The sequence below is a fragment of the Arctopsyche grandis genome, chromosome 5, assembly GCF_051622035.1.
Source record: "Arctopsyche grandis isolate Sample6627 chromosome 5, ASM5162203v2, whole genome shotgun sequence".
In the NCBI taxonomy this organism is placed as follows: Eukaryota; Metazoa; Arthropoda; class Insecta; order Trichoptera; family Hydropsychidae; genus Arctopsyche; species Arctopsyche grandis.
Window position 1 is genome coordinate 8,239,705 of NC_135359.1, and position 27,151 is coordinate 8,266,855.

Below are 27,151 nucleotides of genomic sequence, written 5' to 3' on the forward strand. Positions count from 1 at the left end.
AAATTATTATTAAAAAATATATACATATACTATTTTTATTATATGTACTTAGTATTTTTTTTTTAGTAATTTGGTCAGACTACTGTGACTCCAGGTAGATCGTTTCCAAGAATCAATGGTTTGCCAATTTCACAAAAAAATGGTGAAAAACCATCCAAGGCCCACTATGTTACCACCATCATATATGTATGTAATATCGCTATTTCGTCTGTGTGTGTGTCTGTCTGTATGTATGTATATCTATCTGTCTATCTGCCTGTCTGTCTACCTGTCTGAGATAACATTCGCCGTACTATAATAGTCGTTTCGATTCGACATACATACATATGTACGTCACAGCTAAACCACTGCCAAAACGTAAAACACTATGTACATAGTTTGAATATGTTTATAATCTATAATTTATATACATATGTACAAGTTTAATACCATATTATATCGCTCAGGGGCGACCCGTATTGAAAATATAAATTAACAAAAAAACAGCATCATAGCTCAATGGTTAGCATATAATGCAAACATCTAAGGGGTCACGGGTTCGATACCTGATCGGATGTTGCTGTCCAGACCTTAATATATATACATGACTCCAGGTCGAACATTACTTATCAAAATTTATCCAATTTATCTAATTTCATTGTTGAAACGGTTCAAAAAAAAAATTTACCACCTACCCTCTTTTGGCACAATTATTTGAATTTATTTTCAAATTTATAATAATAATATTATAAATTTATAGATAGTACATATGTAAAAATTTGGCCATAGGTGTCGCCTTGGGGTAACCATTGTTAATATAAATTGGGAAAAAAACGATCCGACTCGCAGTCTGCCTAGTTTCCGACATCAATACAATTGTAATAAAAAAAGAAGAATGAAATACTGAATTTAGATGAAATTACAGTGTTCGGCCTTATTGTACTTTTTTGGTTGTATCGGAACGGTATTCAGATGTGGAGATAAATAAATATGTAGCACGTAACATATCAATTAAACGGCGCTTAATGTATTTTCCGAATGATTTTTTTTAATATACATACATACTTTCGAATATACATTTATGAAAAAGCATAAAGTGTACGTGTACTTAAAAATCGTTTATCGTCAATTATAACCGTTGAAAATTCCATAGATATTTAATCATTCCCACTGATTATATTATTCATTGAAGGTTAATTCTTGTCAATATGGGAAATTCATCGATTCGAATATTAGATATTCCAAGAACGAATTTAATTTTTTGAAGTCATTCTTGGAACCTATATTAACATCTGACGAGTATATAAAATCAAAAAATTTCTGTCGCAAATCACTAGTTAAGTATTTCTGAAGGGGTGATTGAACGCCAGTTGCAACAATGGAATCATTAAATACTACATACACATTGTATGTATGTACATATGTATGTATGTATATGAAGTCTGGACCATTGCCTCTTGCTATCCTTGACACCAAACTACATGCCCAAACATAAATTGTCTGTAAACTTCACGTCTACATATACTCGTAAATATGACAATGAAAAATATTCAAGGTCTTCTATAAGTCCTCAATACGTACAAAAGAAAAGCATGTCATTATTTCACTATGCAAATTTCCAACTCGTACGAAAACGTATCAGAATTTAGTAACTATAAATGAAATAACCATTTCTATTCCTGATTTTGACACTATACATGTGTAGAACATTGTATGAAAATTCCAGCATTTGATTGACATACATATCATATTCCTAACACGTCAGCTTAGTACCTCAAAGTATGAATTTCACCAATGCTTTAAGATGCTACTGAAGCCAAACAAGTTAATAAAAAAATGTGAATAAAATCTCAATAGGAGGTGGTTGGCCCGTCGTACAAAGGTTGACGCTCGAACATTTAACCTTTCCTATTTTCAGGATTTCTTATTCAATCCTTGCATGTGTATTGCATATCATATCAGCAACCTTACTAATGTTTCAGCAACCTTACTAATATTGGTGAATTTACGCACAGGCGGGGTAAATTTTTGATGAATTATTATAGTTTTTCTATACCAATCCAATACGACATATCAGTTGAATTACTTTCTGAAGAAAAAAAAAAGCGTTTAATATTTTTCTAAATGCATCTCATTTCCGAGAAGCTCCATATTTGCACTCATTGGGGCCGTCGACACCAACAATATTAATTAAAATATTATCCAGTACCGATATAGCCACCTGTGGTGGCTATTTGGGAACTGGATACGGAAAATATTGCAAGTAATATTGTTAGTGTCGACGGCCCCATTGGCCCGAACTTACATATATATATAGCAGAATGTCGTCTTGAACTTGGTTGCAAATACCGTTTTACTTTTATTGTTTTCTCAAAATATTGCAGACTAGTGGTTTTACCCGGCTTCGCTCGGTATTTTTAATATAAGCCGCTTAAACATGGCTAATCTAATAGTAAATATTAATTTGCTTTTTTATTAAATTTATTTGAATACAACAAAAAATTCAACGACAGCCAATCAGAAACGAATGTTTTTTTCTTATATATACATATATAAGGGAATCAAAACTGAAATTAGAACCGGGAATCGGAATTGGAACTGAAACAGGAATCCGGATCCGGAACTGAAACAGAAATCGGGATCCGCAACTGAAAAAGGAATCCGGAACTGGAACTGCAACAGGAATCCGGAACTGGAACTAAAAAAGAAATCCAGAACCAGAACTGAAAAAGAAACCCAGATCCGGAACTAAAAAAGGAATCCAGAACTGAAACTGAAACAGGAATCCGGAACCGGAACTGAAACCGGGATCCGGAAATGAAATCGGAATTGAAATCAAAAACGGAATCGAAATCGATATCAATATCTTCGTCATAGAAAATTTGATTATTTCGATAACGTCACGGATTCTACGAACCAACAATAATTACAAAGTCTCTTTCGAAATTATATATTAGATGATAAAAGTCAATGGGGCTGTTTATGCGTGCACGCATACATTTCCGAAAATGCATTAAGCACGGCTTTCGTCTTGCTTCAATAATCCAGTGGCGTTACAAGGCAGGTGTGATAGGTGCGGAGCGCACCGTGGTATTACCACCTAGGGGGGTGACACCAAATGAAAAATACATGAAAAATACTATTTGTATAATACTAAATTTTAAATAAATGTATGCGCAGCCGAAACCCCTCGCCGATCTGGGGATATATTTGTTTACCTGAATTTCAAAATATCTCCAACACAAAAAATAAATACTATATATAAAAACGGACTGTCGCTAAATATATTTGTATATTTGTATATTTGTATATTTGTATATTTGTATATTTGTATATTTGTATATTTGTATATTTGTATGTGACGGACGATCAACCATCAACCAGTATGGGGAACAAAATTTTTTTTTTTCATATTTTTCATTTTTTTTCATATTTTTCATTTTTTTCATTTTTTCAGTTTTTTCATTTTTTTCATTTTTTCAGTTTTTTCATTTTTTTCAGTTTTTCAGTTTTTTCATTTTTTTCATTTTTTTCATTTTTTTCATTTTTTCAGTTTTTTCATTTTTTCAGTTTTTTCATTTTTTTTATTTTTTCAGTTTTTTCATTTTTTTCATTTTTTTCATTTTTTCAGTTTTTTCATTTTTTTCATTTTTTCAGTTTTTTCATTTTTTTCATTTTTTCATTTTTTTCATTTTTTTCATTTTTTCAGTTTTTTCATTTTTTTCATTTTTTCAGTTTTTTCATTTTTTTCATTTTTTCAGTTTTTTCATTTTTTTCATTTTTTCAGTTTTTTCATTTTTTTCATTTTTTCAGTTTTTTCATTTTTTTCATTTTTGCATCGGGGCGCTGGGGGCGAAGCCCTCGGGATGCCGAAGGCATCGGGGGCGCTGGGGGCGAAGCCCCCAGGGTGCCGAAGGCATCCGGGGTGCTGGGGGCGAAGCCCCCGGGGTGCCGAAGGCATCGGGGGCGCTGGGGGCGCCGGAGGCGTCGGCGGCGCTGGGGGCGAAGCCCCCGGGGTGCCGAAGGCATCGGGGCGCTGGGGGCGAAGCCCCCGGGATGCCGAAGGCATCGGGGGCGCTGGGGGCGAAGCCCCCGGGGTGCCGAAGGCATCGGGGACGCTGGGGGCGAAGCCCCCGGGGTGCCGAAGGCATCGGGGGGGCTGGGGGCGCCGGAGGCGTCGGCGGCGCTGGGGGCGAAGCCCCCGGGGTGCCGAAGGCATCGGGGGTGCTGGGGGCGCCGGAGGCGTCGGCGGCGCTGGGGGCGAAGCCCCCGGGGTGCCGAAGGCGTCGGGGGCGCCGGAGGCGCCGGCGGCGCTGGGGCCGAAGGCCCCGGAGCGACGGAGGCATCGGGGGCAAAGGCGTCAGGAGGTCGGCGATGCACAAAACGTAGTTCGTAATTCGTAATCACTTCGTAATTCGTGCATCAATTTCTTTCCGAAACCAGTCGATTCAATATCTTTAACTTTATTTTTATTCGAGTTTCAATTCCTTTTCGAAACCACCCGTTGAAATCAACGGGTCCAACACTAGTAAATGATAAAAGGCATTCCAACTCAAGAGTGGCTAGGAGTGCTATCATTATCATTACTAGAAGCTAGAAGATAACTAGAGAGAAGCCCGGTCACCCAATGGAGCATGCGATTGAACAGGTGCTTTTAAATTCAGATGATCATGAAATCGCAATAAAGAGAAGATCTAGGGTTAAAAAGAGATTGGCAGGGACGCAAACAAGGGACAATATTTTAATGCATTGACCGTTTTCATTCAAGAACCATTAGCAGCCATGTTTCAGGCTATCCAAGCCACGAGTCTCATATCTGCCACTGAAGATTTTTTACTATTTTCTCCTTTGGTTTGGAAGGGGGGAGGGGGTGGTGATACTATGTTTTACCGCACCAGGTGACACCAACCCTAGCGATGCCACTACGATAACCTACAGAACACTTTTATCAGATTAAATCAATCTAAATCGGACATTCTAGCTACTTTTGTTTCTGACAAAGAACTTTATCATATTTTAAGCACGATATTCAACATGACAAATCTTTTCTACTTAGAAAATATTTTATAAATACAGGGGGAGTATGTTTGGAACCCGATCCTTTTGAGTCCCCAGACATTTGAAACGCTTCAGGCCCATAGAGAAGTAAAACCAATACACAGCTTACTAACCAAATACCTGTATATCATCACCCGTCCTTATGCACCACCTGTATCAATCGCGACTATGTACATTCTAGTAGTTGAAAGTATATGTACATATGTATATGAACAAGGAAAGTGTCCGACTATGCCATTCATTCATTCAACAGTTGAACGAAAGAAAATGGGGCATTCCTAGAGTAACTTGAGCAGAATTTGTGCCAATTTTTGGATGTTATTTTATGCTATGCTCAACAAGCACACTTTGAATGTATGAACCACACCTGCACATAAGTCACAGCAAATACCCAATATAAAATACAAATTATAATTATCCACCACATACATACATGCAGGCGTAGCATTGAGTTTTATAAAGCAATATTAAAAAAAACTATTTTTAGATTTAATTGCTCAAACATGAATTGATTACATACATCGGTAATTACTTCTAGGCAATTTCAACAGAGTTTGTTCGCTCAAACGAAATAAAAATCTGAAAATTGAACCGATTTATAATTTTTTTTACGCACATAAAGAAAAAGATCCTATATTTAATGATGACCGTCATCAACGGGCAAATCCAATTTAAAACGTAAAGACCAGGTCATTAAAACAACAAGCAAACTTAAATATCAAACCTCTACGATCCTCAAATGAATGTCTCTGAGAACATTATACGAACACATACAAACATAATATACATATGTATATATTTATACAAACATACGTATATATGTAGTACTACAGTCTATACACATTTGCGTCACGTTATTCGAAGTTTTTCAGCTGAAACGTAGATGTACATTTTTAGAGCGGTTGACAGGAAAGAGGCATATAGGGGAATATGTATAGGAATATGTATGCGTCGTAGACGGTGAACTTACCGCAGTCGTAGACAGAGACGTAGACGTAGAGGGGAGTGAATATGGCGGCGCAATCTAGCAGATATCCTTGACTCTGTGGCTGCGAATTGCCTACGGGTGATTTGAAATCGCCATTAATTGTAATTTGACAAAATCAACATAGAGTGCGGATCGACGGCAACGGCAACGACAACGTGCGCGACGAACGCCACCAACCGGAGCGACAGACAGCGCTCGACTGCCGGTGACAGTCGTTTCGCGGTGTATTCGCGGCAAGGTATGCTAATGGCCGCGACTCGCACTCTCATTGCGCAAGTACCGGGAATTCAAGGTATGTTTTTGAACGATTAGCGTGATTGCTATCGAAGAAGGAGACGATAGGCCACGATTGAAACTTTCAACTGTGTTTATAATTAAAATTTTCTGTAGTTTTTAAAGTTTTGATTTATTTTTATCTAAAAGATAAAATACATAATTTCTAGTGATTACTATAGCGCGGCGCAACCGTGCTATTTTCTAGGAAAAAGGGCAAACTACAGAGCTAGAGAGCAAAAAAAAAATGGTTGGCAAGGTCGCGCCTATCTCTAGCGATTACAACTAGAGCTGTAGAGACAGAATCATAGAATGGCGGAGTCGTTATAAATCGAGTGATTCCAACTGCAGTTTCATATTTAAATCGCATTTATTTTTTTACAAGGCCTCTTCTTACTTCAAGGTTTACTTCGCAAACGATTCAATATCTTTTCCTATAGTCTTCCGATCGTTTTGAAGCTATTTTTCACTCAATAATGTATATGAACGTTAACTTAATAACCAAGGGTGACTCACCAATACCTAAGGGACTATTCATAGCGGTTTTACCAGTACAGTACTGCTTTTTTGGCTATATGTCTTAATAAATCCTGAGAAGTCCCCGACAAAAATATTGGCAAATTAGTCGAATATTGTATGTATCTGTTTACCAGGAACAAATGCTGACTGACTTTTTTCTTCGATGAACAATATGTGGTCCAACGATAAAACGCAATTGAATGTTTAAAATGTTTGCTAATTATTCACTTATGTAATTGAACTAATTATTCTTGTATAGAATTTTATAATACTATTCAAGAAAATGAATTATTTTATTCATAATTGTGCGTTCGTGATTACTTATTACTCGTTTTTTTTTTTTTGGAAAAAATGCCCTGGTTTTAAATTTGAGAAAAATAGTCCACTTATCAATACTTAATATTGCATAGCTGAGACGTTGTTCTATCTTTTACTTTTTCTCGTGTGTAAATACAATAGGTCCGGTGATCATTGACCACAAACGCTCGCCCAAAAGTCACTAAAATCTCTATAACGGAATATCTGATAGCTGAAAAGTCCATCATACTAACGAGATCTATCATACTAACGAGAACTCGAGTGCCAAATATTCCATATTCGCGATTTCCATAGCAAAGATTGTCTTTTGAGCGATCGCAATGTGCGTAATAATTCATTTACCGCTCACTATATATGCGCTTAGAAAGAACGACAACGGCCAATTCCCCGCTCTGGAATCGACACACGGCCAAAGGGTTCCTGCAGTATTGCCTAGCGAAGTAGAGGCCGCGCTAAAAACTGCAAAGAACGGTAAAACCCCAGGGGAAGATAATATTCCCATTGACTTACTAAAATGTGGCGGCCCCCCCCTAATTAATATCTTAGCTAGGCTTTTCAGCAAATGCATCCAGAACCAAGCTATACCAGAAGGATGGAATAACGCAACTATCATTTTAATACACAAAAAAGGCGACAAAAGCGATATCAAGAACTACCGACCCATTAGTCTACTTTCAGCGGTCTACAAGCTCTTCACGAAGGTTATTACAGAAAGGCTGAAGAATATCCTCGACGAGAACCAACCTATGGAGCAGGCAGGGTTTAGGGCAAATTTCAGCACAATGGACCACCTCCAAGTAGTTGGTGAACTAATCGAGCGCGCCAACGAATATCAACGGCCATTGTGCCTAGGTTTCGTCGATTATGAGAAAGCCTTCGATACAGTTAGTCATAATGCAGTACTTAACGCTCTAAAAACACAGGGAGTGCCGGAACCCTATGTGGGACTGTTAGCTGCAACATATAAGAATGCCACAGCTTCGGTTAAAATTTTTTCAGGTACAGATAGATTTAGCATAGGAAAAGGAGTAAGACAAGGAGATACAATCTCGCCCAAGTTATTCAATGCGGTGCTTGAGGGAGTTTTCAGGAAATTGGATTGGGATACAGCCGGAGTAAGCATCAATGGTCGCTTTTTGAGTCACCTTCGGTTCGCAGACGATATAGTTCTAGTTGCTCGTGATTCAGCTGACCTACTCATCAGACTAACACAGCTGGACAGGGAAAGTAGAAAAGTAGGATTAAAAATTAACGTAGATAAGACTAAACTAATGTTCAATAGTTATTGCATGCCTGATAGCATCCCCTTAGATGATAAACCAATAGAAGTAGTAAATAATTATTTATATTTAGGTCAAATAATTGACATGTCTGGTAGTAAAAATGAAGAGATAAAAAGACGTATGAAATTAGGGTGGAGTGCATTTGGAAGGATGAATGCTGTTTTTAAATCAAAAATGCCACTCTGCCTGAAGAAAAGGATCTTTGATCAATGCGTTTTGCCAGTGATGACGTATGGATGTGAAACTTGGACACTGAACGCCAAGATGCAAAATAAAATCCAATGCACTCAAAGAAGTATGGAACGCTGTATGCTTGGCATAACGAGGAAAGACAGGAAGCGGAACACGTGGGTGAGAAATATGACAAGGGTAGTGGACATAGTGGATAGAGTGAAGAGATTGAAATGGCAATGGGCGGGTCACGTAGCTAGGAGGATGGACGAAAGGTGGACAAAAGAAGTGCTTGAATGGTACCCGAGAGAAGGCAAAAGAGTAAAAGGAAGACCGCAAGGAAGATGGGTGAACGAAATTAGGAAAATGTGCGGAATGAGATGGATGAGTGTTGCGCAAAACAGAGACGAGTGGAAGCGTGTTGGAGAGGCCTTCATCCAGCAGTGGATGGCGAATGGCTGTAAATGATGATGATCATGATATATGCGCTACCTGTATAAGTACTCTAGGGATATTGATTGGAAAAAAATCAAACCCTATACGATTTGAATTTAATGAAGTTGGAAAGGTGGATTTACCGGAGCTTTTGGGCCCATTTAACGCTGATCAAGTCGCGTGTCGCGAGTCGGGACAAAAGATCGCCATTCAAAGCGCATCTTCCTTTCGCACACGCAACCGCACTGCGCAAAGCACCAAACGCGACAAAAATTCGCATTTCAAGGACAAAAAATATGTGTATGTGACTTTACCTGTATGTGTTTCAATTCCGAGTATACCAAGTTGGGTACAACAATAACAAAATAACATGCCTAGGAAAAATAATGTGTTGCATTGTTTCCTTCATAGAAAAAAATGTAATGCACAATATAAGGATTGCATTGCACAATTATGCTTTTTTTATGCACAATTTAAATGAAAAATTTTCGTTGTTTAGAAAATTTACTCATGTAAAAATAATTTTTAAAAACTTTCTATTAAGAATATAAAACTCACATAAAATAAACAAGAGTTGACGGCCGTAATGTAGTTATTCTTTGGTGCATCCACGATTTAATTTGAAGAAAGAGATTGGGGGAAGGGGGCGTGGAACTAAATGGGTTAAAATACTTTTATTATAAGTTCAATAAAATTCATTAAGCGGTTATACAAATTTAATTAAAGGTGCAACTTAACTTCTTTGAAAGTCGATGTACGACCTGATTTCTTTTTCGGACAATGACGAAGATGCCCATAAGTTAAAGCACCAATATAACGCTCGATCTCTTCCAGACAAAGGCGAGATCTTTTCGAGCGTAGACTTGGAATCGTAGAAGGTTCACCGTATTCAGAAAGACGGCATGGACTAGGAGTGCTCCTTTAACTAACGTCTTTAAAAAAATGGCTGCGAATGGCTACCCGGCGGAATCTCTCTTTCGCGAATCGCAAAGTATGAAATGTGGTTTTATTTAAAAGCTTAGCATTAACATTAATGCCAATTGAAGACAAATTAATATAATTGCTATCTAGGTCTGACGAGAGAGGGGTAGCAGCCGATATTAATAACCAAGGCACCGCAACGCAAAATTTATATTATTGTCTTACGTGTGTGTACAAAAAACCGGTCTCCCTCACGCGCCCGAAAGTGAAACGCCCGAAAACGCAAATATCGGAAGGCAAAGATCGAAAATCGAAAGATCTTAAGTCAAAAGATCAAAAAAAAGGGTGCATGGTAAACGCTACATACTCACTTAATTTGCGCGAGCAGGATACAACAGGAACAAGAGGAAGAGGCTTTTCCTCCCGTATTCTGCGCGCGCACATTAAACAAGGCTGTATGACAAAAAGAGAGATAATTTCACCGCATGCCACTCATATATATTATATATACATAGTACCGTTTACCATGCACCCTTTTTTTTTAATCTTTCGATTTTCGATCTTTGCCTTTCGATATTTGCGTTTTCGGGCGTTTCACTTTCGGGCCCGTGAGGTAGACCCACAAAAAACGTAGCTGGTCCGTAGTTACGATACTACACCAGGCTCCGGATTTTCTCGGGCGGCTCTGGTGCTATCAGCTGGTAGTGAACGGGAGCGACGGCCTTAGATTGACCGAGAAATAGTGTTTCTCCTATGTATGTGTATGAGGAATTGTGGGTATTATTTAAAGGGATATATTAGAGAGCTCAATACGGGTCTATTTCTAAATAGAACGTTTTGACAGAGTCCGAGGGTAATGGTCGAGAGGTGAGCTCGTTGAATCGCTAGCGGCGACCGGCCGTGTCGAGTGCAGTCGACAGTCGTCGGTGTGCGGTCGGTGACAGGTGTCGTGTGTTGCGTTTCGCGTCCGTCGGCTCTCTGCAGGGCTGCGAGGGGCAGAGGGAGAGGGAGAGGGAGAGGGAGAAGGGCGATGCACGGACACGGAATGCACGTCGGCAGCGGTGCTCCTCCCCACCACCACCAGCCACAACCACAACCACACCTCAACCACAACCACAACCAGCTCCACAACCAGCTCCACAACCAACTCCACACCCAACACCACACCCACACCCACACCCACACCCAACACCACAGCCTCAACCAACACCTCAACCAGCACCAGATCACGCCCACACCCTCGCACACGCCGTCTCCTGCCATCCACCACCACCAGCACCAACACCAGCACCAGCACCAGCACCTGGCCCTCCAGTCGCAGCAGCAGCAGCAGCAGCAACAGCAGCAACAGCAGCAGCACACGACTCTCGGCAACGCACACCCTCACGCCCACTCGCTCCCCCCGCCACCCCACCCCCACCCCCACCCGCACCCGCACGCCCACCCCCTTCCCCACTCGCTGTCGGCGGCTCATCATCAGATGCAGCATCAGGGGTTGCAGCAGACCCAGCCGCAGCCGCAGCCGCAGCCGCAGCCTCACCACCAGCACCAACACCACCTCACTGCCACTCTCCACCGGGAGCAGACCAGGTAAACGTCCACCCCCACCACCACCACCACCACCACCACTACTACCAACCCCACTCCTACCCTCGTCTTAGACTCCACTTTTGTTACAGCTGACCATAAATAACAAAAAAAACCACACACACGTCACCTCAGAATATTGTTACACATCTAGTGTAAAAATTTGTTTGAATTTTTTTCATACTCGTTTGCAATACCTACTGTTGTAACGTTCAATATAATATTATAAATATACCGTTCAGAATACTACTCGTGTGTTGGATCTTGTATGCGAGACCATCGACATGTCTATAGGTAGTTCAGTTGTACAATTTGATGCATACTTTGCGCAAACAAAGAGTTGAACTGTGTATTATATAGGTATACACTGTTTTAAATGGGTTACTATTACTATTGAAGATAAATCGTTCATAGTTTGATATGTGTATCTAGCAATTGGAATAGATGATTCAACTATTAAAAGATAAAGAAGGCGATATACTTGAAATATGTTCAAAAGGTATTCAAAACTTTAACGGTATGGAGAGCAAAATAAGTTTGGAGCACTGCAATATCTAAGTACGTGCTCCAGCTCCATGCTCCGAAGAAAAAGTTTGTATAGGAATTATACATATTTAAAAATAAAATGAAAAATAGTTTTAATGGTCGACGGCAAACTATCCTTTACCATTTGCCTCATATTGCATGTAAAATAATCACTCCAATGGTAGGCATATTTAATGCAATTATCCTCAAAACAACGGTTTTACTACAGTCTTCCTATACCGTCCATTGTGTAGAAGCTCGCTAACGTTTGTCTAGTTCATTTTCGAAATCATCATTCTCGGTGGAATTCGTGTTTGATGAACTATCTGTATTTCCTTATTGAAATGACTGAAAACTTGCTACTAGATATGACCGCACTGATTGATTCTTGTGCATTATTAAAACGTTGAAATATCTTTTGTTTCTCATGGCATTATTTCGGACTACCGAGCTACTAAATCCAATCAAATGGTAAATCATCAGCTGTTTTCTTATCTTGTGGTAGCCACAAGTGAATAGCGTTTTCAATTACAAAATTATCAAAGTTTACTGACGACAAAAACAGCCTTGGACTCGTACATATATACTTTGAAAACTAGATAATTTGGAATTACCATAAAACTTATATCAAAATAATCTCACCCGTATGAGATTTCGAACATTGAAATTTCATAAACCTTTTTCACAATAAAAAAAATGAAATTGGGCTTAACGACCTATTTCATCTCTGGCACAAATTTTTTGGAACCACTATAGTATCTAATGGTATAGAGGTGGTCGATAATATCTTTCATTTATATACCAATGCCGGCGGAAGTGAACTGGAAATATGGTGTAGGATTGTAATAGCGAAAGCAGCAATGTCACAGTTATCAAAGATTTGAAAAAGCACAGTTATTACAAACGCTACCAAGATCCGTCTTGTAAGGAGTACTATTTTTTCCATCTGTATATAGAACCGAGATGTGGACAATGAAGGCAGAATGTATCCATTCTTGAGGAAATCTAAATTAATATGGGACTACCCACGATCTGCCTGAGACGCATTCTACAGTTCTTCGGTCACATAGCACGAAGAGGAGAGGAGAGCCTGGAAAAGTTGATTGTGGTCAGTGGCATGGAGGGAAGAAGAGGAAAAGGTAAATCTCCAACCAAATACGAGCAGCGACACGCTCTAAAAAAAAAATTACAGGCCTTCGGCATACAGAAGGATGCTGAGAATCTCATGGATGGCGCGTCGTACCAATGCCGAGGTGCTGCCCCTGATGGGAAAACATGTCGAAGTACTCAAAAATGTGAAAAGGCGCAAATTGGAGTTCTTTGGACATGTAATGCTGAGCCAGAAATACGATCTCCTGTGCCTAATAATCCAAGGAAAAGTCGTAGGCCAACGCAGTCAGGGCAGGCGGAAAACATCTTGGTTAAAGAATATTCGGCAGTGGTACGGCCTCAGCAGCCGAGCACTATTCCGAACAGCCATAGATAAAGTACGGGTGGGAAATGTAGTTGCCGACGTTCTGGGAGGACAAGGCATGTGACGAAGAGAAGACAGGCTCTTGTGTGGCAGAAAACAATTAATAAATTGAAACAGTCAATCAGGCAAATCACAATCCTCAGGAATGAGGCACACAACTTCATATTATAGTATCGTACGTTCGTTAACAAAACCTCACCAAAGCGATATTTAATTAATGAGCATTTTCTGCTGGTTTGACACTAGCTTTGAATTGATACCAAAAATTTCTCTTGTTTGCTTCTTTCAATATTTAATTATATAGCCTTGTTCGAAGCTAAATTTGATATTACCAAAATGCACTTTAAAATAAATAGGATAAAATTATATTTTCCATTGAAAAACAAAAGCTGCAATTATTTTCCTAGCAACCGAATAGTATTACTTATTAAATTTGTACAAGAATCGATGCAAATTTTATCAATTATGATAAATATATGCACATATCTTCAAAACTCATTGTAATTAACTGAAAGCATTCAATTAGTACTATTTTTCACGCTTTTAAGATAGTCGGTTTAGTCTTCTATGGGGGTATGATTGCTTTGTTGGCAACTCGCATTGTCATACATCTCACTCTTACCATTATACATAAATTAATACATCCCTTATGCATAGTGTTTTCAACCGAGGACAAATCTTGCATGTCTGGCTAACCCTTTTTATTATACCCTGTGTGTACATTTGTGAGTGTTTTAAATCAATGATACTCGGGGCCCATTGAAAACCTGATTTCGAATAGGGGTCCTTACTTATGATATGTCGCCTGTTAGAACGTGTTTTTGACACAGACACGGAGGTCTTTTCTACAACATAAAGACAACTGCTGTGTGACCATTCGGGTTGCGACTGTGCGCAAAATATGACGGTGTATTGTTCCGTGTCGTTTTGTGATTAACGCTCCGATTGATGCCGTTTTCAGATTAATGGCTGGACCCATCGGACAGACGAGCGGCGGCAACATGAGCATCGGCATGGGCCTCGGAGTCAGGATGCCGCATTGTCCTCCGCCGCAGCCTCAGATATCCGTGCTGCAGCCTCGATCTCGTCTGCCGCTTCCGACTCAAATTCACCGACCGCCACCTTCACATCATATGCAACAGCCGATATTGACTCCGATGACCACTGTTTCGCAGCCGATTTCTATTTTAACGACGAGTGTTATTACGTCAACCTCAGGTATTGTTGCTGATGATGTTTATTACGCAAATCTCAATAGCTTTGTTACACGCCGTTATTAGATACTTAGTTGGGTATAGATTTACAATATTTTTTTTTTAGAAAGGTAGTAAATATATTTCATACAAGCTCAGATTATTTAACGTTGGTGTAGGATAATATTATATTACTGATATATGACATGAAGGTTTAAAATATAAAATATAATAATATAAAATATTAAAATATTTAAGTATATTTTGAATCATAATAAATCTTTATTTTTTTTAGCGTTTTATCACATTTAAATTTTTTTTTCAATTGTGTCAGTGATAGTTTGAAAGTAACTTTAATTGTTCCAAAATATTACATGTGTAATAAAATTTATTTTCAATGACTTAATTTCTTAAACAATTGAATCGTTGAGACATTTTCACCTTCAGCCGTGTTGTACATTTTTAATGTTCTCATGCAAAAATTTGATGCAATATTACTGCACTTTTTGGTGCTATCGGAAGAATTTCACAATGGTTTAGTTATGTTTTTATTTCATCTGAAAAATTGAGAATTTACATACATTATTTTCCTTCCATTTAAGTCAATAGTTATTTTAAATCAATATTGTCAAATTTGATAACATATATTGAACTATTAACACATGGCTTTTTATTACTAGACTTTTCTATGTTTCACTTCGCTAACGATTCAGTGTCTTCCGATCGTTTTGAAACTTTGTCATTTTGCGCGGGTTGGTCAACGATGCAAATTTAAATAGATTCTGATAGTTTGATGGTGAAAAATAATCGTAATAGACATGTTTAAAAATGCAAACATTTCGGTCATCTTGACGTTTAGCGGTCAGTAAGTAACTTTATACGTTTGACTCTTCGCCACCCTCTCGTTTTGTCAGATTTTAATTGTTTAAACGCCTATAACTTCATCTTTTTCTCACTATATCTTATAAAATTTGCATTATAGGCTCTGAGTATCTCTCATATATATTTTCACTTCACTAATAGTTTTGAAACTTGTAGAAATTTTTCTTCGGAAAACATATCTTCATCCAACGTAAGTGGGGCCCAGAAGTTTTTCTTCAAACACACAAAAATTTCTTGATTTCACACATGAGTGAACATGAGAAATCTTTATTGTATCTGAAAATTGATTTATGGCAATTATCCGCAGAACAAAATGTTCAAATGAACACAGTCTTCCTTTACAGGAATTTATCCATAAGTCAAAATTTCGATATATTTTCGTAATATGGGTGAATCAATAGCATCTATGGAAGGGTGAATGTTGTCTTTTAAGGGCTGAAGTGTTTGTGAAGTATTGGTATAAAACAGTAGTGGCTCGTCCAAATGGGTTGTGGGGTTACAGCCTCTCAGTATAGTACATATTCATGCTATTTTTGTCGTCCATATGGGCTTCGGGGCTGCAGCCTCCCAGTATAGTACACATGCAATGCTATTTTTATTTACGTTTGGGCAACGAGCCATTTTATCTCTGCAGCCCCCCAACTTTAAATCTTCTCAAGCCGCCACTGGTATAAACTTTACTTTTCAAATAACCTTAAAAAAAGTAATCAAAAGGCCCGAAAACATTCAAATGAGCTATGTAAGAGGCTCCATTTGAGTTATGGAACTCGGACATCATAAAATTACACATATCGATCTGTATTCCAACACTTATTTTTTTTTGTTCTAAATTTTCTAATTTGTTGTCATCAATTTTAGGTTCACATCCCGAATCAAATTCTGCTCTATATATATATAATATAAACTTCGATGAATAAACAGAATATGATAAAATGGAACATGTCCAATCAGAACAATGACAATTTAGAACAAGTTAAAAACATTTATTTTTGTTATATCGTGATATATTCGTATCTATTTATTTCCGTTTTTAGATTCAATTATCTCTTAAACCGTTGAACAAATTGGATTGAAACTTTTTCACATGTAATGAGAATGATGAATTTCATACACTATTATTTTTTAAATATTTTTACCTCAACCAGAAGTAGTACTTTTACTCTAGAGCAGCGTTTCTCAACCGGGGTCCACATGGCCCCCTTTAAGCCTTAGAACAATTAAAAGGAGGCACAAGCCAAAATTAAACTTTTGGGGAGGATTAGCAAACTCCAAGGGAGCTACAGGGAGCTAGTTTGAATGGAATTGATACTATATTGAACTGCAAGAATCTACAAAGTGATATAAGAACTCAAGTTAGGTTTAAAATAAATAATGATAAATTCCTGGATAAGCACCAAGCTCTGGGAGAGGGCGAGTTTATATTTCATTGCATTTCCTACATCATATCTCGTTGAATCTGGATTTAGTCGAGCTATTTATTTCCTCTCAAAAGCTAGTAACCGTCTCGATATTGTCAATTGAGGCGATCTTCGTTTGTCGCTGACAACATTATTAAACTAGTCATCAATAAACTTGCTAGTTTTGAATCAGGCACAAGGTATTTTAACACTGGTACTTTACCATTATCAGAAGGCATTTTTTAAAAACAAAATATATATTTTTTGCTTTTAATACGGACTGATTTCCTCTACCATCTACCTAAGATGCCGTAACATTCTTACAAATGAGCAGAATCTTGGCAGCAAGGATATTGTGTGCAAGAAAACATGAAATGAAGGTCTAATTGCCTCGCTGAAAGAACGAACCATTTGTTTCTTAAATTGTTGGGCCAGAGAATTGACGTTGATCAAATTTTGCGAGGAGTTCTGACCGCACTGGACTGCGGCAATGCAGCATGGCCAAATATTGTTTGTATGAAATTTGTCTTTTGTACCAACTCTAATGTGCTGCGCTGCGTTGCTGCGCAGTGCCGTCAGATCTTTAGGCACAACTGACGAGTGGATGAGAAAAATCTGCGTCAAGAATCTAAATAAACGACCCAAACAGTAAAAATGTCGATAGCTTGTTTACAACGGAAAAGAATAATGCCAGTAGAGTAATTCTTCGACAGTGGATTTTTGGAGGACTATGTCGGTAGACTTATCAATATTTGCCGCTCTTTAATTTTATCAGTATTTATATAAATCATATTAATAAAAAATATGAAGTGCATGCGAGTAATGCAAAAATCTTACCTTGTGAGAAATATAGTGTTGAAAATTTTAATGTCATTGAAAATTAACCGTAAAAACAGACATAAAACCAAAACGTTTAGTTCTGAACAGGACCAGGTGACAAGAGAGACTGATCGTTTTCAAGCTAATCCATGAAAATATAATGTTTTTACCCCCAATCCCACATCTAGCACATTTTTCTTTCGATTACCAACCAATACTCAACATCCTTAAAGAAATATATCTGGCAGTCGCAAAGATAATAGAACGTAAAATACCCAGCTCTATGCGGACCGAAGCTATGTATACCTGCTATCCCGTTATTTCCCTGAATTATAATTCGGTGTGTTACAAGTTGTAACTTGCAATAGTAATCCACAAGCATACAACAAGACAATCTAAATGAACGTACTTAATAAGAGGCAAAATTTTTCCTTAAGAGGGCTGGACAGCAGCGCCTTGTCCATACAAACGTACTACACTTCTCCCTACCTCAATTATGGCACTAGAGAAATTATTTTTTAATATGCTATGGATATCCACCATTGGGGTGCATCTATCGTTTTATTTTTTTTAATTAATTATTTTTTATAGGAGCTAGGAGCCGCCAAACATCTATAAAATCGCCTCTTTTTTACACCCACGAAAAGAGTCTAGCGTGGTTATTTAACGGTCGATTTTTAAAAAAATACGCCAATAGATGCACAGAAAATATCTTTCTCATACCGATGATGAAATTTTTTTAAAAATTGGTCCAGTTTTGGAGGAGAAAATAGTAGAATATGAACCCTCGATTTTGTCAATTTAAAACACGTTTTATCTGGTCAAAGGGCAACTGTCGCATTCACTCAATATATATATTGATATATATTGTCGCATTCACTCAATATATACAAACACTCAATATATATATCGAAGAAAGGAACGGTAACAAAATTAAGGTTTCGGGTGTACAGCCCTCTTAATTAAAAGAAGAGGTATGTAAAAAGTGCGATGTCTTGTTTCGTATTTTTTAAGGAATATAATTTTTCGACTCTCATTTCTTTTGGCCGCCTCTGTGCGTTGCACACATTTGTACATATGATATTACCAATATAATTTTCAATTTTAATTGGTTAATAAAATTGCGAAATGTCATCAAGACGCGAAGACGCAGATTTCGCGTCAACCGTTTTATATGTAAAATATTATCTGTATGAGTAATTTTGAAAACATGAATATACCGATATGTCGCTTTTATAGAAGTTGAGGTTATTTTTTTTGTTTTAAGATGCAACATATGTATGTATATACACATTACCTACATATATAAATCGAAACTATTTCCTTTCAAATACAATACGCGTAAGTTAGGTGTTTTTGCAAACGATGCATTTTTGTCACATACATATGTACGTATTTGATTTTTGGAAGAATACACAACTATATAATACAAATGAGTCGAAAGGAAGGAAAGGGGAAAACTGCAGCATCTCCCCCCCCCTACTTTTGTTCGCAACGTCATTTGAGAACCTGCACAAACCGGCCGGTTGCAGTGCGAATGTGCATGTGTGCGTTTAGCAACCGTGTCGAGCGCGTGCAGGGTATCGTGCAAAAATGCCGTTACCACTGATAGTCCTGGTGACTCTCCTGTCTTCGGGGGCCTTCGCCATGGGTCCCCCAATTGACTCACATCTAACACTTGACCAGATCTTGGCGGCTTTCGGTCCATTGAACTGTTTGCAAGGCGTACTAACCCAAAAGTTCTTCGATGATCTCTATTTCGGTGAGTCATCAACAAGTCGTTATCGTTTTGTATCAGTATCTGCTTTTGGCTGCTTGAATGTTCGACTTTTGATTTTAAATCGCACATGTTTCGATTTCCGTGTGGTCCCAAAGTCGTATTCGCAAGTCGTATCTCTGTAAGAAGATATCATGTAATGTATAAACAATAAATAAATTGGCGAGTTGTTTATTCGGCTTGTGCATGTTATATTCAATGTGACATGATTGAAAGGCCGGTCAGTTATTCACGCTTCATTCTGAGTTTGTCTTGTAGGTGATATTTAAGTAGCTTAAATGTAATCGATGATATTGGCGTATTTAGAATAATGTATTGAAATTAAAATATATATTTATAACAGTCCTAATTATTCGACCGACTAGTATTCTAGTCGTGGAAAATGTTTCGTTGTCTCATTTTTACAAGGTTTTTTATTATTATTGATGATTCGAAGTTTGACAATATGATTCACAAGCTTTGAAAAAATCAATGAAGATTTTTTAATACATTTTACATTGTCATAATCTGATCGTCTTAAGTCATCGTGAAGGTTTCTGCAATAAAAATGGGTGCGATTTAACTGTACATTGAGAAAAATACTCTGTATCTTAAAAAAAAATGTTTGTGCATTATTTTCGGTGCATTAAATAATCTCGTATTGTGCATCGAATACAATATTTTGGCACTATAAAGTGACCATTAAAAAATATGAAACGATCGTTCGGAAAAATAGATTTTAGCATTAGAATAGATACAAAAGTGTTAACTTTTGTTTACGTATTACGTATGAATATGAATGATGGTGTCGGGTTGTAGAGTCGAAGCCAAGGTCGAAGGTCGCAAGCCAAAGAGTAGAAAAGAAGGAATCCAGTAGAGAGAAGCGTTCGTCGTTGTTGGTTCGTATTTTAGTATTCGCTACGTTGCCGATACAGTTAATCTGTCATTTTAATGCACATTCCATCCGCTTTTTAAGTAGAAAATATTTTTTTTTAATGATCAAAGTAAAGTTTCTAATGCAATCTTTATCCGTCATTTTTTGTAATGTACAGAAACTTTTTTAAATGCACATTTATTTTGTAAAATGGATGTTTAAATTGTTCTCAATGAAAAATCTTCGACTTTTCTGACTCGAATATTAAGTTTTTGCTTCCTGTTTGTAACTCGTGGACCGCTCGAATATTCCTAAAATTCTCTATGAGAGTCTTTAAAAGTATTTTTTGCAAAGTAACTTATAATTACAAAGTTTTTATAATTACTTACGGCCCACAGTGAGCTAAATCCTACTCTTCAAACTGTTAGGACATATGTATAGCCAGCAGCAAGGCTCGGTGGTTGCGTTTATACTATATATCGAGAGATCGCTGGATTCGATCCCGTGAGCTGACCTCAATTGAAAAGAATTTATTCCGAGTATAATCCTTAATGTTACCGTTCAGACTTAGATATTTGTGACTCCAAGTCGATTGTTTCTTATCAAAGTTTGCCAATTTATCTGATTTCATTGTTGAAATGGTTCCTCCATCAAATTGGCTAAAAACCATCCTACCCACTATGTCACCACTATTTGAATATGATTTATGTATGTACAAGTTTAAATCCATAGATGTCTCGTTAATTTCAAGTTTTTCGGTATGTAGATGTATGTAAAAATAAAATTTGCTGAGAGAAAACTTTCTGCCGAGACCTTGAAATTGTTCAATTTTGCTCAATTACTCGACGTTTTATAATATCACATTTTGAAAGTAACAACCATGTACGGCGTTTATACTTTTTTTTTTGAAAATTCTCAAACACTCCTTTTGATGTATTGTTGAATTTGCAAATAGTTGTTAATTGATATATGTATATATTGGACTGCATTACTTATATTACTGTATTGTTATTGCAGGGACTCTAACGGCGGTAAGTCAACAAACAGCTCCCAATTCCACAAATGGAATGTCATTTTCACTAAAATCGACGACAAATACTACCAGTGAAACCATTAAATCTGACATTATTATACCGTCAGATCTTAGTAATGGCAGCGGCAAAGAAAAGACACCGATGTGCTTAGTGAACGAATTGGCTAGATTTAATAAGGTAAATTCGTTATATGGTCACAAATGAATAAAATTTAGAATATCTTTATATATTTGAATTTTGAATTTTAGATTCAACATCAGTATAGATTGACATCGGAACAGGGACCCGCACACCGCCGTCGCTTTACTGTATCGTTGCGTCTTGGCGGCGGTGATAAAGAAAAAGTCGAAGAGTATACTGCCGAAGCTCCGAGAATACGAGCCGCACAACATGCGGTTGCTGCCGAAGCATTGCATAGTACGAACTTCCCACGACCCCCGCCACGACCTCCTCGTGCGCTCCGAAATCGCAGAATGAATGGTATGAATGGTTTGTAACCGATCGTTGATATACATACATCAATGGAAATGTTTGATTACGTTTAATTCACTCGTTTAGGTTCTGTAGCCATTATGCCCACTGTGGAGCTGAACGCTCTCGCTATGAAACTCGGTGAACCTGCTGTGTATAAAATTGAGCATCATCCGCCACAAATGGGCCAGCAAATAAGGAACGGACCGGTGTTTTCTGTGCTCATGCGACCGAGGGCACCTCACCCTCAGCTCGGCCCACCATCTACGATGCACCTGCAATCGTTTAATCGTAATCCTAAATTTTATCAAAATAATCAGCGATTCGCTAATCCGTACAGCAAATTGCCGAATACTAATTTCAGAGAGGTGGGTTTATTTATTTTTTATCATTTTAAAATAATCTTTGCGGTGGATGCTATTTGACAGATTTTAATTTAAATCTTTTTTTTTTTTTAGCAACCTTTATATGAGGAAATGTACAGAGTTAAGTTGACTGTGGGCTCACATACATTTAGAGGAGAAGGTACGACACTTCAATCCGCACGACATGATGCAGCAGCATGTGCGTTGCAAGAATTGAAAAATAGCGAAAGGGACGATGTTGAAGATAAAGAACCATCATCGCAAGAAAGTATGCAATTTTCTTACCTTTATTTCCCGTTACGTTGTGTTGACTTGTTACTTTACACGTTGTGTATTGATTTTAGATCCCGATCCCGAAGATAAAAATTCTTGCGATGTTAAGTCGCCTGTATCAATGGTTCACGAAGTAGCGCTGAAATTCAATCTCCCAGCTTCATTTAGTGTTAAAAGTGAAAAAGGTCCACCACATATGAAGGTAAATTAATCAATATTTTAAAGTAATGTAACCATTTCGATGATTTTTTTTTGTTTGTTATTAATGCTTAAAATCTTATGAAATTATTTATTTAATCATTTGCTTTAGGTATTTACTACAACTTGCACCGTGGGTGATAATGTAACTGAAGGGGAAGGCAATAGCAAAAAAATATCAAAGAAGCGGGCTGCAGAAAAAATGCTCGAAGAGTTAAAAAGATTGCCCACATTTAAAAAAACTGTTGCGTTACCCAAAGTCCAAAAACCAAAAAGAAAACCTCAGCAGCCAAAGAAAAAAGCCCGAAATTTAATAAAAGTGAGAAATAGTTCTTCATTTTACCATAATTATGGGGTGCGATTTAACTGTACATTGAGAAAAATACTTTGTATCTTAAAAAAAAATTTTTGTGCATTAAAAATTTTCATTATATTCGTCGCATTAAACAATCTCGTATTGGCATCGAATAAAATATTTTGGCACTGTAAAATGACCATTAAAAAATATGAAACGATCATTCGAAAAAATAGATTTTAGCATTAGAATAGATACAAAAAGTGGCAGCTGTCAACTGTCAAAAGTGTTTACTTTTGTTTACGTATTGCGTATGAATATGAATGATGATGTCAGGTCGTAGGTGTTGAAGGTCGCAAGCCGAAGAGTAAAAAATAAGGAATCCAGTAGAGAGAAGCGTTCGTTGTCGGCTTATATTTTGGTATTTGCGACGCTGCTGGTACAGTTCATCTGTCATTTTAATGCACTTTTCATCTGCTTTTTAAATAGCAAATATTTTTTTCAATGATCAAAACAAAGTTTCTAATGCAAATCTGTGTCCGTTATTTAGAAATGCACACAAATTTTTTGTAATGTACAGAAACTTTTTTTAATGTTAAAAAAATTTAAATTGCTTTTTTATATGCACATTTATTTTATAAAATGGACGTTTAAATTGTTCCCTTAATTATGTATGGAAAAATGCTGACTCTTTTATCGCCTGTGTCATTCATTTGGACATAAAACTGAAAAACTTATAGACTAGCATTCATGTGAATTACGGTTAATCACTTTGATGTGAGAGTTTATTTAAAAATAGCTCAAATCTCTTTGATATAACATTTGATAGAAGTTTTCTTTCAGCGTTTGCTGTTTTCCAGCTATAACGGTATTTTGATTTTAATTGAAAATATCTAATATTTTAATTGATTTTTAGGAAAAGGGTGAAAGTGCTGTTGTATCAGAATTAAATCCTGTTTCTCGATTATTACAATGGGCGAACAGTAGAAGTGGTGGCTGCAGCAATGAACCTATTTATTCACTGGTGGAAGAAGCTCGTGGTCAATGGCGACGTGGTTTTCTCATCCAGTGTGAAGTTGCAGACCATCAAACAACTGGTTCTGGACCAAATAAAAAATTTGCCAAACGGAATGCAGCTGAAAGTAAGTATTTTAATACAATACATTGTGATGTGTACAAAAGTACTTTGTTGTTAATTGCAATAGAAGATGTAACGGTGGTACATATGTTTTTATTTAAGATATGTTGATTGAGCTGGGACTTGGCAAAACACCTTCTTTGGCTGCTTCTCCCAAAAATTCTCCAGATATATCTGCAGAGAAGCAAAGCGAAGCTAATAAAAGTCCTCGAAAAGTTACATTCTCTCTAGAAAATACAAAACAAATAGCCAATGAAGGTATTAATCCTAGTGCAACGGGTCGTCAACTCGTGCCTGGAGTACTTTTAATGCAAGATTTTCATGCATCCTCTCTGGGTCATTTCAAAACGCCAACAAAGAATGGTATAAAAACCTTAAAATTGCAATAAATCGAATGAAGTGAAGCATATGACATTAATGTTGATATTTTAGGCGTAAATGTACAAACGACGGCAACCATTGCTAAAGAATTGCTAAGAGCTGGAACATCTCCCACTGCTGACGCTCTCGCCAAACAAGATCAACATATAAGTAAATAAATATAATATTCTCTTTCAGCATACGTATGTTTGTTTTTGTTATCGTTTTATTTTTATATAATATAAACGAAATTTCAGGTGTCACATCCAATAGCAAACCAATTTCGAGTTCCGTTATAAGTTCGACCACCGGTGGAACTATGGGATCTTCTCAAACTAGTCAAGTGATACGTCCAAAAGACCAACTTTTATATTTGGCTCAACTTTTAGGGTTTCAAGTTCAATTTTCAGATTTTCCAAAGGTTCCTATATTTTTAAACATTATGCGATGTGAATTTATGTAATTTTTTTTAACACAATGTTTTGTTTCTATCAGGGCAACCATGGCGAATTTCTTTCCTTGGTGACATTGTCTACCGAACCACCTATGGTTTGTCACGGTGGAGGTCTGACAACGGAACAGTCACATGATCAATCAGCCAAGGCAGCCTTGGAAAACTTGTCTCAGATGGGACTCGACAACGTCACGCCTCATTCAGGGTCTGCAAGATCAGGAGATGGGTAAGAATATTATAGTGTTCAATTCCAGTATTCGATTTTCATCCTATCTAATCCTCATTTATACGTTTAGAAATTAAAATGTAAATTTAACTCCAACTGTCATATGAATTACAGCACCAATATACCAACTACAAGTATTTGTATTGTGATAATTCTATTTAACATTGCTGATTTTCGTTTCAGATTAAGCACTTTGAGTGGGAGCGGTGGGAGTATATCCGGTATTTTAACTAATGGAATTTCAAAATAAAACTGACCTACAGCATGTTATCTTTTGTATTAAATTTCTTATTATTTTGGAACATGTTTAGAATTTGGTATGTATGTATGTATGTACATGTGTTTTTTTTTTTTTGTTCCAAATCATTGATCAAACTTTTTCTAATGGTTTAAAAAGTTATTATATTGTAATATTGTAACAATTATATTTAACTGTTATTATATAAATTACTTGCTTAAATGAAATTAAAGTAAGTTTGAATAAGTGTTTTGACATCTGTGGTTCTATCTAATTCTGTATCATAGCTTTGGTTTTTGATTGCAGTGTATTTATATACTGAAAGATATAGCTTTATGCAATCAAAACTTTCAAATGTGTGAAATTATGATAAATGTTGAATAAGTAAATTTAAGTAGTTGTTAGCTCTTTAACAAAATATTTCAATAGTGGAATTTCATTGCCGCTTAAATTTTTCAAGTACTAGGTTTTTAACTTAATTTTTAATTTACAGTGGCCTTGCATATTTGACAACCTTGACTATAAACTGCATCCTATAACTATAAGATAATCACGGATTTTTTAATGATTCAAGATAAATATTTTACTAAAAATTATCGAAATACAAAAATTACTAATTTTTTAAATACAAATTCAACCAAAGAATACTTTAGCTAGCCAAATACTTGGCGTCATTATAATACTATTGATTCGTTCAACATTTAATTCCCTCTGATGATTGCATTTATATTATTATGTTACTGTTACTCAGTTGTAATGTCGAAAAAAATCGACAAGTTTCTATTATGTATATTTGAAGTTTTACGTGTACTCTCTTAGTAACATTGAATGTATGTATATTTAGGTTTGTCAAGTATGTATGTTTTCGTTGTTTATAGACGACAAATATAGACTGTGTATGTATTTGATATCTTCTATACACACATAAGAAACGGATGAACTGCAGATGAACTAATATTCTTAAGCTTCGTCTCATTCACGTGAACATTTCATGACACCGGTGAGAAATGGTGTTATCAAATATTTATTCATCATCGCTAGATGTATAATAATAGTGTATTTATTATGGCTAGGATAGTTTCGAATGAAATGTTCATAAGAATGCTGCAAGAAAAGCAATATATTTTATTTAATTTTTAGATAGCTAAATCAGAACGTTATTTTTTTGTTTCGTTTGTTTTGATTACCAACTAGCCTTATTTGTTGTTAGGGGCTCATTACTCTGTTACGTTGAACAATCATCGTTTACTGAGACCATTTTTATTTTTTTATTTTACATTGTCGATTGTTTCAAAACAAATGATACACGATTTAATTAAAAAAAAAAAATTGACCTGCTATATTGTTTTATTTGAAGAAAAACCCTAGTTATTTCATTTATAATAAAGCCTATTCGTAGATTTTTCATTGGACTCGATTCATGTATGTTCCCAATGCTATAATCTTGGAGAACATATCATTAAACATAATAAGTAACTCATTTTAAAAAAAATTAGCGACTAACTACAGTTCTCTTTTAGCACCACTCATGCAAATGTAAGAGTGGCAACATTGATGCTTGCTTAACCCTTTGAATGCTGACCAACGCCGATTGGCGTTGTATTTTGAGCATGTATAAAGTTAGCATTGAACATGGGTCTTGTAATT

The 27,151-nt window shown here is 36.7% G+C and overlaps 2 protein-coding genes across 4 annotated transcripts in view; one reads left to right on the forward strand and one right to left on the reverse strand.

Moving 5' to 3' along the window:
• The window catches only part of RhoBTB (Rho-related BTB domain containing), a 30,021-nt gene extending 23,786 nt beyond the window's left edge, over window positions 1-6,235 (reverse strand). The window contains exon 1 of one of the 2 annotated variants that reach the window (XM_077430358.1): window positions 6,008-6,235. The gene's annotated coding sequence lies outside the window, so the exon portion shown is untranslated. The remainder of the gene's footprint in view (window positions 1-6,007) is intronic. The other variant, XM_077430357.1, reaches the window with a different exon arrangement.
• Window positions 6,236-10,787: 4,552 nt separating this feature from the next.
• Window positions 10,788-26,843, forward strand: stau (double-stranded RNA-binding protein Staufen). Of its 2 annotated transcripts, XM_077431713.1 has the most exons (14): window positions 10,788-11,535; window positions 14,493-14,749; window positions 21,470-21,663; window positions 21,735-21,966; window positions 22,045-22,325; window positions 22,416-22,590; window positions 22,667-22,797; window positions 22,906-23,112; window positions 24,005-24,230; window positions 24,329-24,589; window positions 24,659-24,757; window positions 24,844-25,007; window positions 25,082-25,266; window positions 25,450-26,843. In XM_077431713.1, exons 1-14 carry the CDS (start codon window positions 10,976-10,978, stop codon window positions 25,514-25,516), a joined length of 3,039 nt encoding a protein of 1,012 aa, XP_077287839.1. In that variant the 5' UTR covers window positions 10,788-10,975; the 3' UTR covers window positions 25,517-26,843. The 2 variants fall into 2 exon arrangements, with proteins under 2 accessions (XP_077287839.1, XP_077287840.1); XM_077431714.1 differs by lacking the exons at window positions 10,788-11,535; window positions 14,493-14,749 and adding an exon at window positions 19,317-19,584.
• Window positions 26,844-27,151: the final 308 nt, after the last annotated feature.